The sequence below is a fragment of the Penicillium chermesinum genome (genome assembly GCF_028974085.1).
Source record: "Penicillium chermesinum strain IBT 19713 chromosome Unknown utg000002l:1.0-5270490.0:1.0-5274688.0, whole genome shotgun sequence".
NCBI lineage: Eukaryota > Fungi > Ascomycota > Eurotiomycetes > Eurotiales > Aspergillaceae > Penicillium > Penicillium chermesinum.
In genome coordinates, this window is record NW_026695312.1 from 1,300,058 (window position 1) to 1,326,740 (window position 26,683).

The window sequence follows — 26,683 nt, forward strand, 5'->3', positions numbered from 1 at the left end:
TTCACATTAGGATTAGACTGTCAATGATCTCCGGATTTGCAGCTTTTGAACATGTGAGGATATTCGGTGTTGGAGGACTAGGCAATTCGCGGTGCTCCCAGTGCCGTCTGTCACTTCTCGTAGTATGGATCACTCTATGATTAGCTGGGCTGTTTGGTCTTTAGCACCCCATTTGCGGATTGCCTTACTATTTTTCATCTTATTTACCAGCTTGCGTGTCAGAACCAAATTTCTCAAAGACGACAAGGACTCAGTCTCTAAAGGAGCAGCAGATGGTTTAGAATGTCTTTCTCTATATTTCATTGAATGCTACTAGTATATTATCAGCATGGAAGATACTCGTATCCACGCAGAACCAGCTCAGCCTAGAAGCTGCTTAGCTTCTCTGTGGGGAGTTTCATCTTCAGAGTCAGTCTCTTCCTCACTTTCGTCTTCCTCTTCCTCGTCTTCCTCGTCACTTTCATCAGAGCCTTCTTCTGAAGAGCTCTCTTCCTCGGACCCGGATTCTTCTTCAGAATCGGTTACTTCTTCGCTCTCCTCTTCCTCTTCGGCAAGCCATTGATCCAGGGTCTTTTTGCCTGCACTGTCCCCCGGGGCAACTGGACCCTTCCGACGCTGCGGAGGGGCGTTGTTCTGGTAATCGCGAAGTGCCTTATCCAGTTTCTCACCGGCAGTAGCGGAAGTCTGCATAGTGGTGACCTCGGGCTTCACGTCTTCAGTGCGGAGACTGGGGTCTGGCTCTTGTCCCAGTTCTACCCAATCTGGTAGGCTTGTGTAGCCGCGGAGTCCATGATAGCCAGCATCAGCACCAACCACGAGAGTCGATGTTCCGATAAGGAGATCCTTCCTGGTCTCCGAGGGACTAGGTACATGTGGGACGGGCTTTGGGGCGAGGAGGAGGAGATTGGCGAGTTGGGTGGAGGATGGAGAGGCAAGGAGTGATTTGTAGAGGCGGGCACGATCACGAAGATCATAAGATGTGTCGTAACGCGCTAGAAGCAGGATGTAGCGCCAGAGTAGGGTTATGCGGTCCTCTCCTTCCTTGATCGCTGCTTCGCCATCCGGCTGCTGAGATCGATCTTGCTGCTCTTGATCATCTGTCCATTCATTGCGGAGCTCTTGTTCAATATTGCTTGCATTCTCGGAAGTGGGAAATGTGTTGACTTGGGCAATTTCTTCCGGTTGATTTTTCAACAGATGTTGAAGGTAAACCTTTGCGCCCAGGAGCACAATCTGCTGTTTAACGGTCTCCGGTTCATCAGCAAAGGTTTGGATCAGGACGCGGAGTACGTCGGGAGCGATGTTGTTGTCTGGGTCTATGCCCGCAAACTCGCCTACGAGCCAAATTATCGTCGCGCGTGCGTCCGGATTGGTGGTGCTGCCCAGGTAGGTAACAAGTTTCATGACTGTTGTTTTATGTGAAGCTGAGTCTTGTTGAATCAAATGCCTGATCACAGTCAAGGACTCTGAAACAAGGTTCCCATCTAAACTCGAGATCTGGCCAAGCAAGATCCGCAAACACATGTCCGCGGTGTCGGCGTCGCTCTGCGCACACCTTCCAATCGCCCGCACGCTTTCTCTAACTAGGTCAGAGTCAGCCCCTTTCGAAAAATGCTCGAGTTCGCTGATGATAACGCCTTTCCAATGCTTTCCACAGTATGGGAATATGATTGTCAAAACTTCCAATTTTAGTCGCCAGATGTGGGGCGGATCATTGGCATGAATGAGAAAATGTGCTGCGTATCTTGTGAAGGGCTTGGGGTCTTTCAAAGCGACTGTGACGATATTATAGAGAGCAATAAGCTGTATATCTTGCGGGCTTCGGAGGAGAGCAACGAGAGGACCTATAGCTGATGCGAGGTACTCGGGCGGTGCCAAGTAAAAAAAGCACCGTACAATGCTGACGATCATAGCAGAGTTTCGGTTTTGTAAGAGCAATTTGCAGGCCCGAAGAAGAAGCTCAAGATCGGGGTCCAGAACGGTAACTTCCTCCGCGCTGTCGTCTTCCGCTGCTTGGTTCTCCGGTGGATCATCGTAAAATCCCTTATCGACCGTCTGTTTGACCTTTTCAGTACGTCGGGGAAAGCACTTTCGTGCGTATGTTGTCAAGAGACGAAGTGTCGCAAGCTGGCTCCATTCGTCCATGTCGACCAGTTTCTTGACTAGACTCCGGTAATGCTTGTGAACCATGTCAAGTTCTCCAGGGCAAACCTCCAGGAAAGCTGCAACTGCGGGACCAACCACGAAATACTGAGCATCCCCCAGCAATATGGCGATATATCCAACCAGTTGTGGAAGCGTACCAGGGTCAAGCCGATAGCACTTCGGGATCGCCAGCGCCGCCGCCTTGCGAACATGCGGACTCATGTCACCGCAGCCACGCTTTATAGCAAGCGACACAATCTGACTGATGACAGGTACACGAATACCGGACATTGTTCGCAAAGCCATGCTTCTGACCAAAGGATTCTGATCAGTCAATGACTTCTGGATAGCATTGATCGAGAGCAATGCCAGTTCCGGTTCGGCTTCCGCATGGTGCACAAGGTAGATATAGACGAGCTTCTTGACTTCGATGTTTGAACTGGCCACCTTTTTGACGACGGCAGAGAAGAATGTGAGAGTTGGCTCAGATCGATACATTAGCTGCTCGGAAGTCATTCAGTTAGCCAAACAATCCTGTTGTATCATTCCGCAGGGGAGCCCTTCGTACCGTGATGACCCTCCGCAATCCGTCCAGAACTTCTTTGTCATGTCTGCTATCGAGAAGGTTCTTGATATGTGCCGGTGTATACGATCGAGACGAGTAATCGGGTTTCAAGCCCCGGCTACTTGCGGATTGGGCGGCTTCCAGGGTGAGTTCTCGAGCTATGCGCACAAGGACGCGGTCAGTTTCCGTGCTGCCTGGCGGGGTAAAAGGAAAGCTTACCTGTTTCCAGCATCGAGGATATCCTAGAAACTGTCTCCATTGCGTTTCTCGTGTCTGAGGAGCCCAGCCCCAAACATGCGAGAATTGGATGGGCGGATTGTCGGAATTGGAGGAGAGGTGGGGGGAACCAAGGCGGAGGAGGAGCATGACCTCCGCGGCTTATGAATGCGGTCAAATGCTCAATTGATCTTCTCCAACGGCTCAGCATATCCCATAGCCACCATCTAAATAATGACCATCAACCAACACTGCATTCACGAGCCACAGCCATGAGCTGATCTACAGAAGCATATAGCCTAGTTAGCTGCTGGAGCCAAAATGACCCCATCACGAACAGTTGCAGCCTGCAACCTGGTGACCGATCTATTACAGCGCCTACTCGAAGCAGGTACCACAACCAATCTCATTGTCTGCGGTACAAGATCCGAGTTCTTAGTCCAGCTTTCTGCTGCTATTAGCACTCAGCGAGCAGATGCCGAACCCCCAGTCCCCAATGACTTGTTGACAAAGACCATCGGCTTGCTCGCGAAGTCGAGCAGGATTCGTCTTACGTTCTGCCCTTCCCTAGAGATACTGAGGGCATATCTAGCCATTCTGCCTCGGGACATTGAAGCGCAAGATAGCGGACCGTTACCTCTGCTTGCTATCTTAGACCTCGTCGCTTTACATGTGCCCACCTCCGAGTTCGCAGCACAAGGTTTATCGAGAACGTTTGCTTCGGCGGTTGAAGCAGCTGCACGGGCGGGGATGGATCTGGTCCTCTTTGAGTGCACCAATGCTGTCAACCCTTCTAGCGCTGAATGGGGACCACTACTATGGGATACTGAAGTGCCTTTGTTGGACGGTTCGGTGCGTATCCGGGGCGAAGAAGGAAACTGGGGTGGGCGAGGAATAGGCGTTAAAAAGGTGGCCCAGCGCTGGTTTACATTTGAGCAAGCAATGGAATCATGAACGGATCATGATACGAATTGAGGCTGTAAATTGGACAAGCATATCGATAAACTCCGTGAAACGAAACAGTATTGCCCGGGTATCCTGAGCCGATCCTTGAACTCCAGAACCATACAGAAAGCCATGTCAGATCCTACTATCTCCGAGTGATTTCTCCATCTCTCTAATGTACAGCTTAATGTGTGACTCCAGCTTGAGGTACTGGTCATGTGCTGCTTGGATTTCCGCTTCGATATTCTCCTTGAGATCGACCATCTGATTCTTTTGATCAGCAGGGAATGGTTGGCAATATAACTCTAGGGGAAACATACCTTCTTCTCTGTTTGCTCGATGCGAATCCGTCGCCGCTCCATATCGCGCTGCTTCTCAGCACGTTCTTCACGCAATTGCTTTTGTACATTGCGAAGTTCTTCCATCCGCGCTTGCGCCAGCTCGGCTTTCTCCTGTGCATTCTTGCGAAGGTGTTCGATCCGCTCATTCCAACGGGCTAATTGCCGCTGCAGGAGTTTCTCTGTTTGCTCAACCTCGCGGACACTGGCCCCGCGATCAGAAATGGCCTCCCTATTACGAGAGGCACGGGACTGTTCTTCCTCTTCTTTTTGTAGCTCGGTAGAGATATCATCCAGCAGCTTAACGCATGCCTGGACTTCGTTGGAGACTACTGTAAACGTGTCGGACGAAGTCTGTAGCGCCCGAGCCCGTTTCTCCATAGCGTCAATATGCGCTTTCTCGCGCATGAGATTTTCGCCCAGTTCGGTTAATGAGGATTGCAGGGTCGCTGGTGATTCCAGGGTGTACGGTCGCAGTTTCTCCGCTTCCTGTCGGTTCCGGACAGTCCTCTCGGTCTTTTCTTCCAATTGTTGTTGGCGTCGCGCTCGTTCAGTCTTCACCCGGTCCAGCGTTTCTGCCACTCGTGACTGCTCTCGGCCCAATTCCAATAATCGAGCCTTGAGCTCATCATTCCGAGTGACTTTCTCTCGAACCTGAACCTCATTTATTTGCTGTTCTCGCCGCATCTCGGCCAGCCGTTGTTGCATCTCCTGGTTCTCGGCCATAAGCTCCTCGATTCGCGTCTTAGTTTTCTCCGTCTTGTTGAAATGTTCGTCGATCACTTGGGTCTGCGATTCGCGGAAGCGGACAAAGTTGATTAGGTACGAGAAGATCTTGACGAGTCGGTCGTGGGTCGGTTTGGTCATATCGGTGAACGTGAAGTCATTGACGCCGCACTATTGATAAAATATGAGCAAAGGCTCTCCTTTTCACTTTAGAGCGCGCGACGTGATGCTTAAAACATATGGCTCACCTCTGAAAGTAGCCGTCGGATACTTATAAAGAATCCCATCAAGTTGCGCGTATCGTTAGGGACGATGTCAGGATAGTCGCCACAGATGTCTTCTGCAGCTGCGTGCATTCCTGGCTCGACGGTCTCGCGGGTGACATTCATGAGAAGCTCCGCGAACCACTCGAAGACCATCTGAATTTGCTGCGGGTTCGGTTTGGCAAGATCGGCAGGGCTAAAGGGGATTCCAATGTCGTTGATGCATCCTGCAATCTCTTTGTCGGGCTACGGCGGTGTTAAAATACAATTGCGCAGCCGCGAGGAGGACCTCGAGCTTGATCAACGTACCAGGCGCATCAGCGCATCATTATCGTCTTCCTTTTTGCGGCCCCGGTTTTGTTGCTGGGAGCCAGCCATGCTCATGCGGTGATTGTACGCCATGCCGTCACGGCGCAAATGTCACGGGCTCCTGACCAGTCGGGAACAGGTGTGGCAAGGTGTAGAATGGATGAGGGCTTTGGGCCGAGGTGTTGTTATGATAACGACTGATTGGGGGTTCGATTTGTTTACTTGGCCCAGCGAGCCCGCACTGACATCCGCATCAGGTTAGCGCCGCGCGGAAGGGGTACTTGAGACAAACAGAACAAACACCCAAAGAATTCAATGACTCTTCGTGGTTGCTCTTTTCAGCCTCAAGGCACAAGAAATCATGGCGTCGACTGAAAGCTTGGCTGAGACCGGTGCGAAGCCATTCGAGTGAGTATCGGGTCCCCGGCTCTGGTCTGCCCGTAGCTAATGACCATCACAGCATCGTCGCAGCCTACAATGAGCTCTTGCGCACCGATCCTGACTTAACCATGCCCATTGCGGCTATTGAGGCCCTCGTGCTTCTTCTCACCCATGAGCCTTCCTCCACGATCTCAGAAACCCTCGATCTCCTTGCAAAATCTACCGACCATTTGAAAAAAGCCATTCCGAACCCTATCGGTCTTTCTGCCGGGACCGATCTTTTCCAACGATACCTTATCACAACCTTACAACGACCCGGACAGCTTGGTCCTGCCGGTGACTTCAAAGCTATTCGAACACATCTCCTCTCCAATGGACGACTATTTATCCGACGTGCGAAGGAAAGCCGTGAAAAGATCGTCGCATTCGGCCGAGGCTTCATCCGCGATGGCTGCACAGTGCTTACCAATGGTGGTTCTCGTGCAGTCGCGTCGCTCCTACAGAAAGCAGCCGACGAAGAAGGAGGTCCATCCGCGGTGCGATTCCGTGTCATTTACGTGTTGTCATCAACGAGCAATAACCCCGCGGAGGCGTCTGGCGAACCAGAAGGTATAGAAACGGTGCGAGCTTTGAGGGCCAAAGGGGTACCGGTATCCACGATCCCAGAGTCAGCTGTCGCGTACGCACTCGGAAAGACAGATATGGTAATTGTAGGTGCGGAAGGCGTCGTGGAGAATGGAGGTATTGTTTCGCGGATGGGCACATATCAGATTGGTCTTCTCGCCAAGGCCATTGGCAAGCCGTTCTATGTCGTTGCTGAGAGTCACAAATTTGTTCGGCTTTATCCTCTTGGCCAATATGACCTGCCTATTGAGCAGCACGTCATCGACTTCAAGAGCGAGGAGGATATCGCAGAAGAAAATCAACATAAGCCTTCATCAGATCGGCCGGTGCTGCCACTCTGCGATTCTGTGGACTTTACTCCTCCACACCTTATTTCAGCTCTTATCACTGACAGCGGTGTCTTGACGCCAAGTGCAGTGAGTGAGGAGCTGATCAAAATCTGGTTCTAGACCAAGTTTGTGCTGGACAGTCCCACCCCTTCGCTTTTGGCCAACCTATACCACCATCCTCCATACTACGGCAAGCTCAAAAGGGCACGAGCTATTGCTAGATTCTCTATGACGATTGACCATTACGAAACTGCGAAAGATCATGCTCGAGTCTCCGAGCACTTGGACCAAAAATGAGAGACTTCTAATTCGTCAATATCCTCCCGATAAAAGACTAAGAGCGTATATGAGGCCTACCCATGGGCCTAGAGGTATCAAATCATCATCATAAATCATCAGAAAGTGTACCCGACAACAGAAAGCACTAGGCCGTTTGAGCATTGTCGCAGGATTTTGGGTTTCATAGAACACTGGCAGTCGTAATTCGTAACAGAGTTAATCGTAAGAGGAGGTTATGATGCTCAGATAGGACAGCGGGGTCGCAGCGCGGGCTTCATTGCGGAGTGATTGCAAGCGGAGACCTCTTCAAAGTATATCAATTCATCCGACGTGTGGCGGTCGGACCTCGATTTATAAACCTCGATTTATAAAAGGATCGGAGTAATGTCGAACAGACATCACGCAGTTATTCGAGTTGCGACTTGAAGGGCCATGTATTGCGGCTGTGAAGCGAACGCATACAGAAGCAGGTATCCGAGAGCGACGAGTATCCATAGCGGCGCCATCGCTGCAGGTCGTGTGCACCGACACGTGAAGCCGGCGAGGGTATAAGCGATGTAGTCGGGCAGTTTCGGGGTGTACTTTCACAGAATCCCACAATGTCAATGGATTGCAACCTGTTGACAGGTATATAGTATATCCGAGAAGGGTATGACAATGTCAGGCTGTGTCTAAGAGCAAAGATAAGAGCGAGGAGTTGATTTCCCGGGAATCTAAAGTTGCCAACGCCGACGTCGAGGGTTTAAAATCCAGCCAGACCGTATCTTCGCACGGGGACTGTATGGCACAGCATCTCCGACACGTCCATCCAATACGAGTGTCTCGTGGATTCGGCCGGCCCATGAGATTGGATCGATAGCAATGCAACTGCAAAAATGCGGGGTCTCGGAAACCCTCCACGGCTTGGAGGCCTTAGAACAGGCCCGATGCCGATAGGGCGTCTTCCAGCCCGTTATTTGAATGGGGAGAGCCAGGGTATTCTGTAACGGCATGGATCGCCCTGTCGATCGCTGATGGTCGGGTAAATGCTTGAATCGGATGTGCGGGGTTGCCCTGAATCAAGATGAAACAGCAGATCACTGGAACTAATATGGAAAGTCGTCTCGAGGACCTCTAAAGTGTGATGATTATGCGTACTCCTGGCTATCCTAGCTACATTAACATCGAGGGAACAATCCACGGATGTCTGAATAGAATTTCCTCCGCAAGATTCTCGAAAAGTGATTGCTGATGCCGTTGCTGCCCGACGATCTATAGACTCGATAGGCGATGCTTGGCGGGGTTCGAATGTCACGCCACAATTACGAGGATGCCTCCGATTCGATTTCAGTTGATTCTAGCACATCAATGGAACAAACATGAGCCATAGGAGGCCATCGGGCCATGGATTCGACAATTGAGATACATTGTATTCATGGTGAATAAGTCAAGATCGAGCTCAATTTTTAGAGCTGCTAGGCACAGCGGGCATTCGAGCTCCTGCAGGCGGCTGGTTCTTCTTCTTAAACTCATCGCACATCTGCTCGAAGGTCACCCATTCCACCCCCTCGTGCTTGTTGATATATTCAATGATCCTAAGGCTATCAGTATTGAATCCTTGCTTGATCTCTTCTCAAGCTTACCTCTCGTGCATTAGCAAAACATGAGGACGGCCAGATACATCCGGATGAATTGTCATCGGGAAAACGAACTCGTCGTATTCCCGATAGAAATAGTCGAAATGGTCCTGGAATAAGGAGTTGAGCAATCACGGTCTCACAAGAGCACATGCGACACAGAAATCATAGACAATGTCACGATGGTCTCACCTTCCAAATATCCTCAACATCTCTCGGATTAACCCATCCATGGCTGTTCGCTGAGTTTTTGATAAACATCATGGGCGGCAAGTCGTCCAGATACCAATTGCCCGGAATCTCCACCAACCCGGTGGTCTCCCCTCGTACGAGAGGCTTCATCCAGGTCTCCGCTTTCTTGCTGTAGTCAATTTTGGTCCATGAATCCCCAGTTCTCAGCCAGTACATTTGACAATCCTCATGCGACATGGAGTGGTCGTACTCAATGCCATAGTCCAGTAATTGATCAACCATCTCCGCAGATGCTTCCCACCATGGCGCGACGATTCCACGCGGGGGCTTGCCGCAGAAATCACTGAGCAGCTTGTAGGTCTTATCAAGGATATCGCGCTGTTGCTCCGGACTCATACGGCTTGGATTCTCATGCGTGTATCCATGGAGTCCGATCTCGTGCCCCGCGTCTCGGACCTGGGCGCATTCTTCGGGGAAGGTTTCGAGACTGTGGCCGGGAATGAACCAGGTAGTTTTGATCTTATATTTTTCGAAAAGCTTGAGAAGACGGGTTGTGCCAATGTGGCCAGCCCAGAGCCCTGAGACACGTCAGTATACGGAAGCTGCCAGCGGGTTCGGTTGCAGCCGTCCAAGGCTGACTTACCGCGACTGATGTCATTGACGCTGTCTTCGCCGCCGTAGGAACCTAGCCAGCCAGAGACGGCGTCAATGTCGACGCCGTAGCCGACCAAAACGCGCTTTTTGCCCATGGAATAGAGGGGTTTTAAGCTTGAGGTGCAAGCTAGTAGTATGGGATATGTATTGGTAATGACCACGGCCGGAGCAAGAGTACAGCTTAAAGTTGATGGGAGGGGCTGTATGAGGACCGTAGAATGATTTGCATTAAAATAAGCGAGTTGGGGAAGCTGTGGAGGCTAATGAGGGGTTGGACCTGTTGCTATCGACACGGGCTTTCCCCGTTATTGGGGTGTTGGTATCAAGAGTGGGGGCATCCCGCTTGCCATTGACCTTGCATTGCTTTGATGTTCTTCCCTCTAGGACATGAATATTAGACTATGTGTTATTCTTTGGGTCTGCTAGATGAGGGCCCTTCAAATCGTTCCAAGATATGCTTTCGCTGTATGGGCTGAGTGATAATAGTGCTGTATATTGGACAAGGTTTCATGCTAGCGCCAAGGCGCCGGTTGGTGATGCTTTGTTGGACTCTCAGATTGTCCATTGATTGTATAGTTAATCAAAAGTATACAAATAAGCAATAATAGTAGTACTGTAATATCAATAGATCAAAGATCAATGGTAATGATACTGGGATAAGACGATAGTCTCAATATATGGTAAGTGCATAATAGCGTACAGTGTGGGCGGATCGTGATAGGACTATGGAAACGACACGCTAGAGGGTTAGATGACTGAAACTTGATTGACCAGACTGTGTCTCTAAGGAGGAATAATGGGAAAGACTGAAGGATGTTTGGATAAACTCAATATCCTTGCTGTATGAGATTCATTCAAGTCAGAGAACGGATGGTAGATTTTAGGAAAAATACCGAGGGATGAAGTCAATTACGAATTGACTTAGATCATGATTCAGGTTAGGAGATTTATTTCTAATGAAATAGTACTAAATTTATAACTATTGATTTCCATAGTAGGATGTTAGAGGACTTGAGTCTAGTTTCTCCAACATAATACTAACAATCAAAGCTTGCCTTGGACGACGAAATCACTTCGAGGTTCTAAACTAGAGCCGGAGGAGCCATGATAGATCTGCTGTTCAACAATCCTGGTATTGACCTACACACCATTAGCATAGATTAGGAAACAGCACGGAGACTTACATATTGTGGCCCCAAATCTTGAACCGACTTGACTCCAAGAAGCCGCATGCAGGTTGCCATCTCATTCCCCAGAACTGCATGATATCAGCACCGAATCCAGCCCTAGAGGAATTCCAGTCGGGAAAAACTCACTTTGAAGGGTTCTTTCAACACCCTTCACTCCCCCAGCCCCAAGTCCCCAGAGAACCGGTCTTCCAATCCCCACGGCCTTAGCACCAAGGCAAAGGGCCTTGATCGCATTCGTTCCCCGTCGAATCCCTCCATCGACCCAGATATCGATTCTCTCAAACATCTCCGGACAATATCTCCTTACTTCTAACAATGTATGCACCGCCGGCGGGGCCGTATCCAACGACCGCCCCCCATGATTTGACAAGACCACCCCCCGCACAAGCGGCGCATAACTTCCCGCAACAACAACGTCCTCGTGTGTTTGAAGTCCCTTCACAACAATGGGCTTCTTCGTATGCTCCGACAGCCATCGCAGCGTCTTATCCCATGAAATACTCGGATCTGTCCCTGCAAACAATTGCGTTGCAACACTGCCTCCGCCCCCAGCCATCCGGCCAATATTATTCACCCGCTCATCGTCCTCTCTTTTCCCAGGAACAGGCGCATCGACCGTAAGAACAATGAACTTGATGGGGTCTAATGAATTTACTCGCTCCAGCATCGCCTCGCTCATCTTCAGATCGCGCTGGACATATAACTGCCAGCCAAAAACTTGCCCGGGGGACGCTTTCGCGACAATCTGTTCGGGAGACAAGGAGGCGCTATTCGAGATGATCTGTGCAACGCCCATCCTGTCGCAAGCCTCAGCTATCCCCGCCTCGCCGCTCGGATGGCCCAGTCGGGCCATTGCAGCGGGGGATACGAAGATGGGTAGCTTGACGTTGTGGCCAAGGAGGCTTGTTTCCATATTACAAATAGAACAGTCGACAAAGACACGGGGACGAAAGAAAATTGAGCGGTAGATTGTGTTGTTAAAAGATTTGGAGATCTGGTCGTCTGCAGCGGAGTAGTAATAGGCCCATGCTTTTTTGGAGATGACTTTTGTGGCGGCTTCTTCGATTTCATGGAGATTGAGGAGGTTCTGCATTGAGACCTGCCGGTTTTGACTACAGGGGGATTTTCTGGTTGTGATAAGCTACTAGTGGGCTCGATGGTCCCTAGCTGAGATGCTGCAAGGGTGCTGAGAGTTTCTGGGGGATGGATGGGATCAAATTCTTCGGTTGCGTCTGTTCCAGATGCCCGGAGGATAGCTTGGGCACCGCCTGGGTGGGTTGGGACAATATGCGTTACCTTGCTTCATATTAGGTTGATGGTTTGAGCTTTTATGGCCTGGAGGAGGAAGCTTACATCGTAGACTTTGCCGTGTAGAATGACCCAACAGCTGGATTCAGTGTTGTGCTGGGCAACTTGTACTGTTAGGAATATCAATTCGGGGTTTAAGAACTTGATAATTACCTTCGCTAGCTTTGAAGACCTTACTCATAGCTTGGAGCGATTCGAATGGGGGCCAATGTAAGTGTGACTTGGGTAAGGTGAGAAAGGAGAAAGGGCTCCAATTTGAACTTCGATAAAGCCCTTACCGGTTTTTATCTGATACTAGTAGCCGCTGCTATGAAGCGGTATGTTTTCGACCCCCACTTTTGATGAAATGGAGGGCATAGAGCTCTCAAGTGGATACTAGTGTGCCTCTGCACTCTGTATGACACTGAACGCTAGGCTCTGCTATAGGCATATGCAAATTTCCAATTCATTGAGGTACTTGCACAAGCAACTAACAGCTAACGACTAAATACGTAAGGATCTGTGATAACTCTTTAGATAGCGTCATGTCCATGAGTCTCGAACGGCAGTCCGAGACAAGACACCCCCACGAGCACCCACAAAGCAGCGCTGGCATAAATAGGCGCGCTCGTAAACCCAGTCTGGGATGAGATCAAGCTAGCAACAAGACCTCCAAATCGGAGTAGCGTAGCGGCAGTGCCGGTGCCAGTTCCACGGTGAGGGGCAGGGAATGACTCAGGCGTAAATGCGTACATGATGGCATATTCTAAAATCCTGTTAGAATGGGAATGAGAGCCAATTATGGAAGGGGCAAATACCAAAATTTGCGAGCAAACCCGTTATACACGAGAAGGCCAGGCTGGAGGTCGGGTTGGTCACACCAACATAGGCAAACAGGAATACGGCCGTCACCACTGCGGAGAGACCCATCATCCATCGTCGACCGAGGCGAGTGTTGACTGAGATGGCGGCAGTTAACGGGCCAACAATTCCAACGGCGGATTCAATGCAGTAGTTGCGGTATGTGGTGTATAGAGAAGAGTCTGAAGTGAATTTCTTGGCTAAATAGGACGGAAGAAAATTGAAATAGAGTGGGTATGCAATGCCTGCATGGAAATATGAGTACTCGGGCTGTCGTTGCTTGGACCTTTCTTCGAGCAGGACTCACCAACAGTGAGCCAAATAGCCCAGGTAATGAGGGTATGTTGACCAAGCTTCCGCGTCGCAAAAAGGGCCCGGAAATGGTCACCTCGGAAGGCTTCCATATTCTCGGAGACGATCTCTTTGGTTGATAGTTTCTTCGGCGACTCGTCATTGGCCGTCATACCGAGCCGGACGTCAATCTCGCGCAGCATCTCTATTGTAAGGGGCTCAGGTTTGCCATTTTGTCGTGCAACGTAGTTCACGACACTGACGGCATCTTCATCACGTCCACGGGAGAGGAGGTACCGTGGTGTCTCAGGGAGCTTGAAGAGAAAAATGCGGATGAAGGTAAATGCCAGGGTGAGGGCCCCGAGAGTGATCATGGTGTATCGCCTAAAAAATAAGGGATGAGCATATTGTGTGATGTAGGAAAGGTGCATCTTACCATCCCATATTTTCGCTCCGAGAACAGGTGGCGGCAGTTGCGTCTGTTGGACAGCTGAAGTTGGCTAAAAATACCCACGCAAGCAGTGAAACGATAAGTTGCCCTAGATTCCACCACGCCGAGAGAGCTGTAAGCAAGTATTGGTGGCTGAATCATGTTAGTCCCTGCGATCTCGATGGCAGAGAAGTAGCTCACCTTCCAGGAACAAATTCGAGAAAGATGATAGAGTCGACTGGTACATTTCCACCCGCCGCAGTGCCAATTACAGCCCAAAATGCGCTGAAAGCAATGAAGTTCATAGAACCAGCACAAGCACTGAGGAAGATGCCTGCAATGAGGAGCGTGCAGTTGAAAGCGGGTTTCCGACCGATCAAGTCGCTAGAAATTCCCCAGAAGGAGGCTCCTAGAATCAAGCCCACGTAATATGCAACAGAGCTATAGCTGACCTTCGTGATATCGGAGAACTCCAGCTCGATCGGAGGCTGCATGCTGCCAATTCCTTGTGATGCAAACTGGAATAGGTATTAGCTCAGTAAAAGGAATTGGGCTAGGGTATGGCAACGCACGTTGTCTACAATCCAGCCAAATCCAGTCACCACAAAGAGTTTCCATTGGAACCTGTTGGGTCAGCGACATCCACTATCTCGGAGATAGATCACCTACTTTCCCATCCCAATGCCTTCCATGCATTTCCCCACTAGCTCAGACTTCAGACGATAGGCGTGAGTGGTTGATGAGCCATAGAAATGCTCGACCTCGGGATTATCGAGAGAAAACACTTTCCCCATGCCCTCATCAACCGCCTGTTCAGAAGCAGGTTCGATTTTCTTGCTCAATTGAATCTCATCCATATTGGAATATCGTAGTATACTGAAGGCCTTTAGCACATCTAATACAGTGCACTATAGACCAGGCCGCCTCATATACTCCCCGGGTATCTTCTGTTAAGGCTTAACTTTCGTTTCAAGGGCTCCCAGCAAATGAGGCGAGAGCTCCTATGGCAGCCTTTGTTGATAGCAAGGGTGGGCAATACGCGATATGATGGTCTGGCTCCCCCACTTTTGAATTTCGAGCATTCCAGGGCGACGCGGATGATGCTTGGCCCAAGCTCAAGAATGTCAGAGCAACTGGAACTGATCAGCCACCGAGGGGCAGCGAGGGAAATTTCCGTCTGACCCAAGTGGCAGTCTAACCTATCCTAAGAGTTTGTCCAATTGGTAACCATAAGCGGGATTACTGTACGGGCATTGACCGGACGTATGGTTTCCTTAGTTGTACAGGACGCTTGGTCTGGTCCGACAGATCTACGGAAGGAACTTTGTAGTGCTGGAGCTAGGGAGTGACGAATTTCATGATAGTGGGGAGGTCTTAGCAAGGTATGTCGAGCAAATTTCCGTTCGTGGGCTGCCAGTGATTCAAGCTGGAGCGATCACCCAAAGTACTATAAGCTGAGCCTCATGTCACCCAATTCACATGTTCTATTCTGTTCGACCAAGATCATTCGTGCACTAAGATGACGGCTTTTAGATAGGGGCCTTACCCCGTTATAGTAATATGCAATTTCAGTCACGTCAATAGATAAGATCGCAAAACTCTAGCCTCCAAATCGTAGAGGTCAGTGCCGACAAAGCTATGCACGAACAGCAGCCATGACCGGGGCTTGCTCCTGTTTCTTCATCTCAAACTCCTTCTTGTACTTCTCCGCCCGACCGTAGCTCTCCTTGTAAGATGCTGTCACCATCTCCTGCACAGTGATCGGGGGGTACTTGGCCGCCTCTCCTGGCTCCTGGCAGTTGGGCAAGCAACTGCAAACATAGTCCGGGTTGCCACTGAAAAAAAAATGGAATCGAATATCTCTCCAAGCCAGATTTGTTGATCACGCGGTGGGTATTCGACTTATACTTGTCGTTAGCCATGCGCATGAACAGGTCTCCCAAGTTGACAACATATGCTCCTGGCACGGGCTTGACCTGTAGACGTAGAGTTAGCGTCCTTCCCTCCCGTATAACGAGATGCAGACTCAAAGAAGACTTACATCAATCCACTGTCCTGTCGCGGCGTCTAAGACCTGCAGCCCGTCTACCTCGTCTTGTAATAGTAAAGTGACCATTCCAAAGTCTGTATGGGCCCCAATTCCACGGTTAAGCCTTTCGTCTTCATCCTTGGGCTGCGCTGGGTAGTGTAGCATTCGCATTGTGGCAACCGCCCCATCAGTCAGAGGATCAAAGAAGCTGCTCTCGACCCCCAGGGTCAGCGCCAGTATGCAGAGGACATCCTTCGCTAACTCAAAGACTGCATGGTAGTATTCCATTGTTGTCTTCTGGAATTCGTCTTTATCAGAGACGGTTTGAGGCCATTGATTAGGCCCGCTATTGAGTTTCTTCTGCAAGTAGTAGGGATGATCTGTTGGGATCTCTTCCCCGATGTAGAGTCCTTCCTTGAGTTCGGGGCCGGTGCCTACTTCGAGCATTTGCGATCGAAGAAGCTCATAGCCGCGGTTAAAAGAATTATTATCTGCATGATCAGCATGTATTGACTGTACAAACAGGGGAGGACCTACTTTTATCGATTTGGAGTTTCTCCTCCAGCGGTAGATCAAAGAACCTCTTGGAACAATTCATAACACGTCGTTGAAGCTCTGATGGCACGCGATGGCCGGTGATTTGGAAGAATCCGTTGTGGTGGCAGCAGTTGCGCACTGCCTCGACCAGCTTGGCTTTGGCTTGACTGTCATCTCCATATACTGGAGAGAAGTCCAAAATTGGTGGTGCATTGGGAGAAGCCATACTGATATTCACTGATTTGGATTCTTCTGTTTGTTCTTTCAATTCTTTCAGCATGCTTTTGATTTGAATAGTTTCTCGCTAACGATCCAAACGGTCTCCTCAATGATATCTGCTTGTCGGATAGAATGCCGACATTCATCTTTATGCGCAAGTGTCTGACAGCTTGGAGACCAGAATATATAGGGTGGGGGTCGGGTCGAAGATGGGGGTTGATAGTCGACTCCACCTGTCGCGCTGATAAGACGAGCTGCGGGGAAGACCGGCGGGGCTGGAGCCAAGGGGCTCTTATCTCGATGACAGCTGATAGGTACTGGAGACAAAAGAGGTAAAGATACTTCTAGCCAGAGAAACCAGAGGCAGTTCATAGGAGGAGAGAGGTGAAAGCAGGTTATTTCGTATGGTATGCAGGGGTTTATAAAAATAGTGGAATCGGCAGTAATTCGCGAAAAACCGAGCCCCAGTAGTACAACGTCTGACTCAATATAATACTCTGACTTGAAGCTGAAATGACCAACGAAAAGTCCCCAGCTACGGTAGACATGGGGGAGAGTGTTGTCTATGTCGATGAGGAGGCCGAAAGGTCGTACCGTGCGAAAGTCGACCTTTGGGTTTTGCCCGTACTTTGTTTGGTGAGAAGAGATTATCTCGGTGACCAGATGAATCTTATTACTGACGAACTCAGATGTATTTCTTCGATTGCATGGATAGAGTAGGTCTCTGGCGATTGTGACTCGGGGTTTCCGAACTAACGCGCGCAGAGCAACTTGGCAAATGCGAAGACAGACGGCCTAGATGACGACTTGAACTTCAAGGGGAATGACTACTCGCTGCTGATTTTACTATTTTACATCCCTTTCGGCCTATGCGATCTACCATGGAACCTTCTCATCAGACGCTATTCTGGTCGAGTGATGCTCTCGTCGAGTCAGTTCGCCTCACACCAAAGATCTTAAAACCGTTTCCCCAAAGTGCTGATGAAGAAGTCACAGTGTCGGTGGTCTGGGGCATTCTTGCTCTCTGCCAATGCGCAGCCAAGAGCTTCGGCTCTCTTCTCTCCATCCGGATTATACTAGGAGCTTTCGAAGCCGGGTTTTTTGCGGGCGCAACATTCTATATGACGACCTTCTATACACGCGGGGGAGATTGGGTTTCGGCTCGCCATCATGCAGTCATTTGCAGTCCTCGCGTCGGCGTTTAGTGGGCTCGTCTCGTTTGGTGTATTCCAAATAGATAGCTCGACAGTGAAGGGGTGGCAATGGCTGTTCATTATTGAAGGCGGTATGACATTCATCGTTGGCATTGTTGGCTTCTTCATATTGCCCCACACTGCCCAGAGCGCTTGGTTCCTGAACGACAGGGAAAAGGAGGCAGCGAAAGCCCGGATGCTTCGCGATTCTTCATCCGAGGTCGATACAGGGTTCAACCTGAAAGAATGCTTTCGGTCTTGGAACAATTGGCAGTTTCCCGTGTGGTGCGTCATCACTTTTACCTACCCTGTTGCATATGCGACATCGATGAACTTTTTCCCATTGGTACGTTATTCCGTCTGGCGTGGTATCTGGCGTGGTATCTTCCTACACAAGGATTTTCTGACCAGAACTTGCACAGATTGTTGGGCGCCTGGGTTTCTCTACTGTGAAGACCAACTTGTGGACAGTCGCACCAAACCTTGTCGGCGCCTTGGTGCTACTCTGTGTTGCCAAGTCGTCCGATTTCTGTCGCGAGAGGACCTTCCACATCATTTTTTCGTTGACGATTTCTTTGGTCGGGATGGTTATACTCGCCGCCATAGACGTTCTGGATCACAAGGCCATCGCCTATTTTGCCTGTTTCTTGATGGCCGCAGGATCATATATTCCTTCTTGTCTTGTTCATGCCTGGCACAACAACAACGAAGTCCATGAAAATGCCAGAGCGGCTAATTCTGGGCTTTTTGTTGGATTGGGTAACTTGGCTGGTATCTTGAGCGCAGCCACTTTCCGAACTCAATATGCACCCAAGTAAGTGCCACAAGAAGTCTCACGTTCAACGCTTGTCTAATTGCCACTAGGTACATCCCAACGCTGGTTGCGACATGCTGCTGCAATGTCGTCTGCATTATTTTCGTAGCGGGATTAGGGTCGTGGATGCGGATGGAAAATCACCGTCGTGATAGAGCGCAGGGACTGAGGCTGCGAGAGCACCAGGTCGATACCAGCCAGTTCAAAGACAGACAGAGTAGTCCTGACTGGAGATACTTCCTCTAACAACTAAATAAAATTAGTAAATCCAGCGCAGGAATCCACATCATCATGTCAAACGCACCCTTGGACGTGCATACACAATTGCAGGGTGCTTGGAGTCCGGAGCTCTTCCCAGCGAGTATTGACCCCGATTCTCCAAGTTTCCGCTGTAAAATGATTTTCCCATTGGCTCGTCCTCATGCGACATGTATCGGGGCTATCAGCGACAAGGGCCAATTATTTAATAGTCCCCGCAATCGTTATCAGTGATATCGGCCGTTACTCCATTGGCGCCTGGCTTATTACCCCATCTATCACTCGATCTTCGATGAATACTGGAGTTGATCCTCTTTAATATGTATGAGCCAAAAAATGAAGTCCCATGTGTGCCAGTATCCAGGCTGTAGTAAAAGCTTTACCCGTGCTGAACATCTGCGCCGACATGCACTGAACCATGAACAGCCGCGCCATGGTTTTACATGCGAGCGCTGTTCTGTACATTTTCAGCGGCCAGACTTACTCGGTAAGCGGATTGATGGCATTTTCCCGATCCAATCGTGAGAGGAACGGAATGTTTCTAATTAATCTAGAGCGCCACATACTTCGCCATGAGAAACGGGATGAAGAGGCAGGAGGACCGGGGATGGGCCTCTTGAAGACGCGCAAGCGCACCCGACGAGCTGGCGACGGCTCAATTGTGGTACGGCCATCGCAGCGAGAGACTCGATCGGCCGCGAGGACATCGACATCGATCGCGAGTTCTGATCAGGGTCTGATTGAAGAACCTGAGAACTTGATTCACCATGCTCCCCCGTCTCCTCCCGGCTCCGGGACCGACCCGACCTCGATTTCCATTGATGAGAATGATCCGTTTATTGCACCAATGATGACAGGAGGCCCATTTGAGCCTTATGTAGAGCCGGTTCCTGGCCAATTTGATGCAGCAGACGGGTCATATAACGTTGGACCGGGCGAGATGGGGGATTTCTTTGGCATGGATACCGGTATGAAGTTTGTCCGTGGAATTGCTCCGAAAAGCCATCTGACCTGTGTAGCGACCGACTTCAATCTACCCTTTGCGGCAACCTGTAATTACAATTGGTTGTTCGATGTCGCCTCTCTCGATGACGCTTTCCACCATTTCGATTTCCCTCTCGGATTCGACACAGTACCCTTTGCTGATGGATTGGAGCCCGCCAATAATCCAGCCATCGGCAAGTACAGTGAACCTTCGCCAATATTAAGCGTTCCACCTACCGGGGGTCCTTTTCATACCCCTCAAGCTAGCTTGCCATCCACTGATCTCGTGGAGATGGAATGGATGTCTGGATCCTCTTACTTGGGAGCTGACCCGCCCCCGCTCTTGCCACGCCTGAGTGAAGAAGCACGCGCCGGTATTCTGTCCATTGTGGCCCAGACTCATCCTCTAGGGATCGATGGGCAGCCGATGGCGTTGAGCTCGCCACTGCTCACATTGAATGCTTTACAAGACTACTGCGATCTCTTCTTCACTCGGTTCAATGCAACGTACCCATTGGTTCATCAGCCGACATTCAATCCAAGCACCGTTGACCCTATTTTCCTCGCCTCCATTCTCTTTATGGGCGCTACGTATAGTACCCGCCAAGCTCATCAACTCGCGGTCGGAGTTCATGACAAGCTTCGAATCCAACTTCTGGGCCACCCTGACTTCTCAACCCAACCGGATCTCTGGGTTTTACAGACAATGTTGCTCATAGACTGCTTTGGCAAGATGAGAGCAGGCCCCAAGCAGCGCGAAAAAGCTCAGCTCTTCCATTGTGTACTTATCAAGCTCATTCGACGCAGCAACTGTTGCAACATCCAAGACGCCTCTCATTTGGCTCAATCGGAAAACCTAGAGCAAGGTTGGCGACAAGCCATGGACCTTGAGCAAAGAAAGCGGCTGGCTATGCTTTGCTTTATGTGGGATACGCAGCACGCCGTCCTTTTCTCACAGTCCCTATGCATGTCTGCCTTCGAGATCAGATCCTGCTTACCGTGTAGCGCTGCCGCATGGGAGGCCTCGTCTGCGCGGGAATGGGCGCGTCTAGCAACCCGCGAGACCAGCCGGCGGTTTCTTCCTGTGCTGAAGGGGTACATAACACCCCAGTCACTGTCTCGTCCACGCGACCTGAACGTCTTCGCCCGCGCTGTCGTTCTCCACGGGCTGATGTCTGTTTCGGCAGACTTGAAGCGCCGGGACCAGACAACGCTTCGATCGGAGACCCCAGACAAGGTTGGAGCATGGACTCCGCGTATGCTTCGCTCGTATGATCTCTGGAAAGTTGATTTCGATGCGGATTGCCTCGCCATGAAACTTGCTCAGACGGCGGATCAACGACGCTTCACAGGGCTCAAAATGGCCGCGTATGCACTATATCATGCGGGTTGTTTGGCCTTGAATGTTGAGGTTCTGGATCTGCAGATTGTGGCAGGTGCGAGCCAAATCCTTGGACGTGGTGTCACGCCAGCGGATCAATCGCGGTCTCATAATACCATTCTGCAGTGGCTTCATGGAAGCTCTGGGTCATCACTGGCTGCCACGCGGCACTCCGCGGCCTTGCTACAAGATGCTGTACTCAGCCTTCATGACTGGGACCAGACAGATGCTTTCCACTTCCCTTGGTGTTTGTACCTGGCAACACTGACCTGTTGGGTCTTCCACCGGGGAATGGATTTGTCTTCATCCGACCAACGCATGACGACGGACCTCTCTTCCTTGATTGTAACAATGACCAATTGTCCTAGTGAATCAGAGCTCGCGGCGCTGTCGGGAAAGTTCGATCCGAAACCCCTTACAGCCGCCATGGCACAGCAACTAGCCACGGTACGCTGGGCGGTGGTACACGACGCAATGAAGGTTCTAGTGGCTTTATCTTGAATGTATATCTGTTTTTCTTCGAGTATGTCTCTGAATAGTGTTAAATCGAAATACGTAATGCTCTTTCCACTGCCAGACCGCTCAAGAATATATACTCAAGTCCGAACGTATCATCCGAATAAATCGTGGCTAAATCCCAGGAACCACCACCTTAAGTTTGAGGTTCTAGCGACTAATAGAAAGTAGACGACAAACCATCAGACCATCTACTTTTCGTAGGAAGGATAGTCAGTGTATCCCTTCTGTGGGGGTTCCGCCCCGTAGAAGGTGGAGCGATCATACGGAGTCAATGGGAGTCCCTCTTTCAAGCGACGCGGCAAATCAGGATTGGAGATGAAGTATCGACCGAAAGCCACCGCATCCCCTCCGTCATTGAGAATCTTCGGTCCCACGTTCTCAGCATTGAAGGCTCCATTCACCAAGAATGCGATTCCGCCCTCCTTCAGAACCGGTCGGAACACATCCAACGACGGCTTTTCTGAGGGCAATGATTTGATCTTCGCACTTTCATCCAACACCTCGTCGAAGCGTGGCTCGACCATGTGGACGTAGGCTGGCTTGGACTCGGAAGGTAGACTAGCGATCTGCGAGCAGAGCCAGAGCCAGTGTGCGTTGGGGCTGGAATCGCGCGTATCTTGAAAGTAGTTGTATGGCGACAGGCGAATGCCTACGCGCTCGGCACCGATGGCCAAAGTGACCTCCTTGATCACCTCAAGGATAATACGGGAGCGCTTCTCGATCGAGCCGCCGTACTCATCTGTGCGCGTGTTGACATTGTCGTGGAGGAACTGGTCGAGAAGATAGCCATTCGCGCCTGGTCGTACATTAGCCAGTTAATCATATTTCTCCGGACACCCCATTGGTCTTACCGTGGATTTCCACCCCATCGAAACCGGCCTCGATCGACCGTTTAGCTGCTGCGCCGTACTCTTTCACGAGCTCTTGAATCTCGTCCACGCTTATGGGCCTCGGAGGCGTCGAAGCATACGGGTTACCATCCAAGGCATTTCCGCTGATGGGGATATCACTCGAGCTGACAGGTTGGTTTCCTTCCAGGAAGGATGGAATAGTAGCTCGACCAACGTGCCACAGTTGGCAAACGATCAAACCACCTTTGGCATGCACGGCATCGGTGACCTTTTTCCAGCCTGCGATCTGGGACGCGGTGAATATGCCCGGTACTCCTGGGTACCCAGCCGCCTGAGCTGTTAGCCCAGTCGTTCAAAATGAGAGGACAGCTACGCGGACTCACAAGTCGGCTAATTGGGGTCGCCTCACTGATCATCAGACCTCCGTCGGACGCCCTCTGGGAATAGTATTCCACATTCAGGTCATTGGGGACAAAAACACCTTCAGACTCTTTTGAGGAACGCATGCGAGTACATGGTGCTTGTACAATCCGGTGCTTGAGAGAAAGCGCGCCAAAGCTGATGGGCTGGAAGAGAGGTCCAACGGTGTCAACGGAGCCCATGTTTGGTCGCTATAGGCAGGAATTAGGATGAGAAACGGAGTGGTAGAGGAATAGTATAAGTCCAAAAGCCACAATACTAATTGTAGACAATGCTCAGTCCTCGACTAGCCAATTTCGTCAGTGCTATTTAATACTCGGTAAGAGACCCAGAACTCCCATTATTGAGATACTAGAGTGGGATAGTGGCGGGATGCACGTTGGAGCTCCCACCCCCACCATACATAGCATACCAGTGGATTGAGTCCGTAAAGCCCCCACTTTCAGTATCCAAGCTACGGTAATGCGAGGTAGAGTGAGGTAGAACGACGAGGTTCTGGACTAGTTCATTCTCCTGCAGTGGTGGCACTGCCTTTAGCTGTGGAGCCGAAAGCGTTGCGAATTGAGCAATGCTGCCACCGAGAATTTCAGGCCTGTGATGATTTCTACACTATGAATTCCGGTTTAGAAGAAACGTAGTAAAAAAGGATTTTCTATGGATGGCGCTCATAGCATAAATGAAAAGTAGTCTTCTACCCAGCGCCCTGCTTGCTCTGCGCTGTCTAATTCCCAAGTATCAATCGCTCCGCAATAACCATCTGGACGAACAATCACAATCCCAACCTTCTTTCCATCCAATTGTCCGAACCAACTGTCTGTGATAGAAGGACTGTTTACGTCATCCAGGTACAATGTCCATCGGCTGTCTTGAAGCACTTGTGGTAAGTCTGCAATTTCAAAGGCCGATCTGGGAGAACGAGTAACCATCGCATAAGTGAAGGCTTCGGACAGCGCAGTGTACCTCTGGGGCAAAATGAACTCATCCACCGGCGCCAAGCGTCGAGGTTTCTTAGCGTACGACTGATTGGCCCCAGCAAGGGCTTTTCCGAGTCCAGTCTGGCTTGACAGACCCTCACAGAGAGTATGCAGGAACTGCAATGATTTTCGGGCATCTGGGCAAAAGAAGTAGACACGGAATTGGCTCAACAGCGGAATATCAATCTGAATGTCCACGGGATTAGCATCGACATATCTTGTAACTTTGCCCGGGAGCTGCAATGACCCAGGTCGAAAGGGCGTATCGGCAATGCCTTTGGTACGACTTAACAATCCCGAAGAGTATTCAGCACCCACGCCTGAGATAAATCGGATGTTCTCGTCGAAGTTTCTCGCTAATGCGGATTCTCCCTGTTCAAAAGCTTTACAGTGCTCGACATCGAAATCAATCAGGTCATTAGCAATCTTGCGCCGTTCTTCTTCATACGTGGATAGCAAAGAAGGCTTAGCAAGGCCACGGATCACAAGATTGAGTTTCCATGCGAGATTGAAGCTATCATGCATACTCGTGTTGGCGCCTTGGGCAGCTAGTGCGGAGTGGCAATGTCCAGCCTAGGTATGTCAGAGCGGGTTTGTAGGAAGAGGATTGAACCCACTCACATCGCCGGCAATGAAGATGCGCTTTTCAGGATCCATAAAGTGCTTCGCAACCCGTTGTCCGACAACGTAGTTACCAAACCATTCAATGCTCTTCCAAGTGAGGCTAAAGGGATGCATTGCCTCTCTCGCACGCTGTATGACATATTCGGTGGTCGCCTTTGCTCGATCCACTCGTTCGCCGTCTGTTGCGCTAAGCTCAACGTATAGACGTGTCATATTCCGTTCTCGAGGGATCCACAGAATAGAGCCGGCCTTATGGGAGCGAACCGCCACTTTACTCCAGAGGTCCGGAAAGTCGGTCTCGATGACGCCTTTTCTCAATGATTAGCACAACTTCGATGCCAATAGGATCTTTGATCGCACCATCTAGTACGCCCCAGGATGCGTTGGTCATTTCTCCTTCCAGCTCTGCATCCGGGATAAAGTCTCGGACCTTCGACCGGGCACCATCACAGCCAACCAAATAGTCCGCACGGATGCTCTTCACCGAGTTCGTCGACAGATCCTCATAAGTAATATCCAGCTGGCCTGTGCCTACGACTTGGGTGCATGATGAGAAAACGGCGTTGCGGGTAACGAAAACACCTCGGGCTTCCATATCATCGATCAGAATCTCTTCGGTCATCCCTTGGTGGGCTAGGAGTATATACGGATCTGATGCCCCAACGAGATGGTCGGGGTAGTGGGTTTGGCGGCCAGTTCGGTGGAGTGGCTTGTCTGCGGTTGATTGCTTCACATTGTTAGCTCTCATCAGATTGAGGTCAATGGGCGCTACAAACCCAAAACGAAATATCGTAAACACGAGCTGCTTTCTTCAGCAGCGGCTCTGCTAAACGCATCTGCTTAAAGGTCTCAATGGTCTTAGGCTGCATGCCATCCGCTTTGCCTGTGGATGTCTTATCCGGTCGGTTGTCGAGAACGACCACATCGATCCCAAAGCGCGCAAGGTTGCACCTGCGGCATCGTCAATAGCTGTATTGGAAGCAATACGAGGCTTCACCTACGCGAGCATCAGACCAGACGGTCCGGCACCGACCACCACTACCGTGGTCACGGCGGCTGGACAGCTGAAGCTGTATCCTTCATGATCTACACTAGGCGCCATGGTCCGAGATCTCTTCGGGTCTAATTGAGGATGAATCGAAGTTCTCTTCATTATGTTCTGTGCCTAGTGCACACTATAAACCAGCTCTAGTTGGAGATGCGGGGACGGAGAAACCCCCACTCTTGCAGATTATCTACCACCGGGTCGCTCCCCCATCTACAACAATGTCTTGCCCCGTCATGTACGCGCTCGCGTCGCTAGCTAGGAAGACACATGGGCCCATCATGTCTTCTGGCTCGGCCACCCGTCCGTTCATTGTTTCATCTTTCCAGGCCTCGAGAAGATGGGGAAACTGCCCATCCGTCGTTCATTAGCCGTGTACTCAACTGTGAGTTGGGGGGATGTAAACGTACTGGGGCTGTCATTTCAGTTCGGACGTAACCAGGGGAGATGGAATTGACTCGGATATCCTGCTCGGCGTTATGATGAGATTCGGAAATGGGAAGGACGCGCACACTCACGTATTCTGCGAGCTCTTTTGCGATGGCCGGGCACATTGATCGCACAGCCCCCTTGGTTCCGCAGTATGCGCTGCACAGCTGGCTTCGCACAGCGATATGGCTTGTCATGCTGGCGACCAGAACAATGCTTCCGTGCTTGGTTCCGTTGGCGATCATTTGTTTCGCTGCTAACTGGGCAGTAAAGTATACCCCGAGCACATTGATCGATAGCAGGTCGTGGTGGTCTTTGTAGGTAAATTCGAGGAACGGAAGATGGCGGTTGATTCCAGCGCACGGAACGCAGATATCGAGCGCATTATTGAAATCTCTCTGAAATTGCTCGAAGCCGCGTTGGAGGGATTCCTGAGAGGAAACATCGACGCTGTTTCGGTTAGCAATTGAAGGCCTACTAGTACGAAGACAGTACGCTCACTTGTAATAAGCCGTTCGAACACCATAGTCCTTTTCAATTGTTTTGAAAGCTTCTTCTGGTGGAATCAGGTCAAAAATGGCTACATTTGCCCCTGCTTCTGCTAGACCTCGAGCAAAAGCTAGCCCACATCCTCGAGCACCGCCGGTCACTAGCGCCGTTCGACCTTGAAGCGAAAACTTGTCCTGTCAGAAATGAACACAGTCTTCAGAGAATTTTTTACCTTTGACATGCTGTATACTCAATTGTAAACCTGGGAAAGGAGCT

General features: G+C 50.5%; 12 protein-coding genes across 12 annotated transcripts; 4 read left to right on the top strand and 8 right to left on the bottom strand.

The window, feature by feature from the left end:
• Window positions 1-360: 360 nt before the first annotated feature.
• On the bottom strand, window positions 361-2,969 carry N7468_001281 (AP-3 complex subunit beta; the record flags this gene model as incomplete). Its single annotated transcript, XM_058470578.1, has 3 exons — window positions 361-2,646; window positions 2,714-2,868; window positions 2,930-2,969. The coding sequence occupies 3 exons, from the start codon at window positions 2,967-2,969 to the stop codon at window positions 361-363; spliced, it is 2,481 nt and encodes an 826-aa protein (XP_058333719.1).
• A 278-nt stretch (window positions 2,970-3,247) lies between these two features.
• Window positions 3,248-3,880, top strand: N7468_001282 (uncharacterized protein; the record flags this gene model as incomplete). The annotated part of the gene is made up of 1 exon (XM_058470579.1): window positions 3,248-3,880. One exon carries the CDS (start codon window positions 3,248-3,250, stop codon window positions 3,878-3,880), a length of 633 nt encoding a protein of 210 aa, XP_058333720.1.
• A 126-nt stretch (window positions 3,881-4,006) lies between these two features.
• nuf2 (kinetochore-associated Ndc80 complex subunit NUF2) lies at window positions 4,007-5,600 on the bottom strand (the record flags this gene model as incomplete). Its single annotated transcript, XM_058470580.1, has 4 exons — window positions 4,007-4,141; window positions 4,192-5,106; window positions 5,184-5,444; window positions 5,508-5,600. The coding sequence occupies 4 exons, from the start codon at window positions 5,598-5,600 to the stop codon at window positions 4,007-4,009; spliced, it is 1,404 nt and encodes a 467-aa protein (XP_058333721.1).
• Window positions 5,601-5,868: 268 nt separating this feature from the next.
• Window positions 5,869-6,961, top strand: N7468_001284 (translation initiation factor eIF2B subunit alpha; the record flags this gene model as incomplete). The annotated part of the gene is made up of 2 exons (XM_058470581.1): window positions 5,869-5,915; window positions 5,968-6,961. The coding sequence occupies 2 exons, from the start codon at window positions 5,869-5,871 to the stop codon at window positions 6,959-6,961; spliced, it is 1,041 nt and encodes a 346-aa protein (XP_058333722.1).
• Window positions 6,962-8,558: 1,597 nt separating this feature from the next.
• On the bottom strand, window positions 8,559-9,677 carry N7468_001285 (polysaccharide deacetylase family protein; the record flags this gene model as incomplete). The annotated part of the gene is made up of 4 exons (XM_058470582.1): window positions 8,559-8,694; window positions 8,743-8,846; window positions 8,929-9,506; window positions 9,572-9,677. The coding sequence occupies 4 exons, from the start codon at window positions 9,675-9,677 to the stop codon at window positions 8,559-8,561; spliced, it is 924 nt and encodes a 307-aa protein (XP_058333723.1).
• Window positions 9,678-10,626: 949 nt separating this feature from the next.
• On the bottom strand, window positions 10,627-11,865 carry N7468_001286 (FMN-dependent dehydrogenase-domain-containing protein; the record flags this gene model as incomplete). Its single annotated transcript, XM_058470583.1, has 3 exons — window positions 10,627-10,722; window positions 10,767-10,840; window positions 10,899-11,865. The coding sequence occupies 3 exons, from the start codon at window positions 11,863-11,865 to the stop codon at window positions 10,627-10,629; spliced, it is 1,137 nt and encodes a 378-aa protein (XP_058333724.1).
• A 727-nt stretch (window positions 11,866-12,592) lies between these two features.
• On the bottom strand, window positions 12,593-14,498 carry N7468_001287 (uncharacterized protein; the record flags this gene model as incomplete). The annotated part of the gene is made up of 7 exons (XM_058470584.1): window positions 12,593-12,825; window positions 12,878-13,165; window positions 13,228-13,595; window positions 13,648-13,794; window positions 13,843-14,159; window positions 14,214-14,265; window positions 14,311-14,498. 7 exons carry the CDS (start codon window positions 14,496-14,498, stop codon window positions 12,593-12,595), a joined length of 1,593 nt encoding a protein of 530 aa, XP_058333725.1.
• A 779-nt stretch (window positions 14,499-15,277) lies between these two features.
• N7468_001288 (isopenicillin N synthase family dioxygenase) lies at window positions 15,278-16,487 on the bottom strand (the record flags this gene model as incomplete). The annotated part of the gene is made up of 4 exons (XM_058470585.1): window positions 15,278-15,452; window positions 15,550-15,617; window positions 15,683-16,161; window positions 16,208-16,487. 4 exons carry the CDS (start codon window positions 16,485-16,487, stop codon window positions 15,278-15,280), a joined length of 1,002 nt encoding a protein of 333 aa, XP_058333726.1.
• A 452-nt stretch (window positions 16,488-16,939) lies between these two features.
• N7468_001289 (allantoate permease) lies at window positions 16,940-18,437 on the top strand (the record flags this gene model as incomplete). Its single annotated transcript, XM_058470586.1, is given in 5 exon segments — window positions 16,940-17,142; window positions 17,194-17,341; window positions 17,359-17,580; window positions 17,603-17,965; window positions 18,042-18,437. 5 exon segments carry the CDS (start codon window positions 16,940-16,942, stop codon window positions 18,435-18,437), a joined length of 1,332 nt encoding a protein of 443 aa, XP_058333727.1.
• A 590-nt stretch (window positions 18,438-19,027) lies between these two features.
• N7468_001290 (uncharacterized protein) lies at window positions 19,028-21,557 on the top strand (the record flags this gene model as incomplete). The annotated part of the gene is made up of 2 exons (XM_058470587.1): window positions 19,028-19,178; window positions 19,246-21,557. The coding sequence occupies 2 exons, from the start codon at window positions 19,028-19,030 to the stop codon at window positions 21,555-21,557; spliced, it is 2,463 nt and encodes an 820-aa protein (XP_058333728.1).
• Window positions 21,558-21,763: 206 nt separating this feature from the next.
• N7468_001291 (alkene reductase) lies at window positions 21,764-23,028 on the bottom strand (the record flags this gene model as incomplete). Its single annotated transcript, XM_058470588.1, has 3 exons — window positions 21,764-22,371; window positions 22,427-22,757; window positions 22,810-23,028. 3 exons carry the CDS (start codon window positions 23,026-23,028, stop codon window positions 21,764-21,766), a joined length of 1,158 nt encoding a protein of 385 aa, XP_058333729.1.
• Window positions 23,029-23,511: 483 nt separating this feature from the next.
• N7468_001292 (uncharacterized protein) lies at window positions 23,512-26,648 on the bottom strand (the record flags this gene model as incomplete). The annotated part of the gene is made up of 9 exons (XM_058470589.1): window positions 23,512-24,393; window positions 24,442-24,752; window positions 24,805-25,171; window positions 25,221-25,395; window positions 25,446-25,535; window positions 25,684-25,838; window positions 25,900-26,368; window positions 26,420-26,601; window positions 26,640-26,648. 9 exons carry the CDS (start codon window positions 26,646-26,648, stop codon window positions 23,512-23,514), a joined length of 2,640 nt encoding a protein of 879 aa, XP_058333730.1.
• Between the last annotated feature and the right edge of the window lie 35 nt (window positions 26,649-26,683).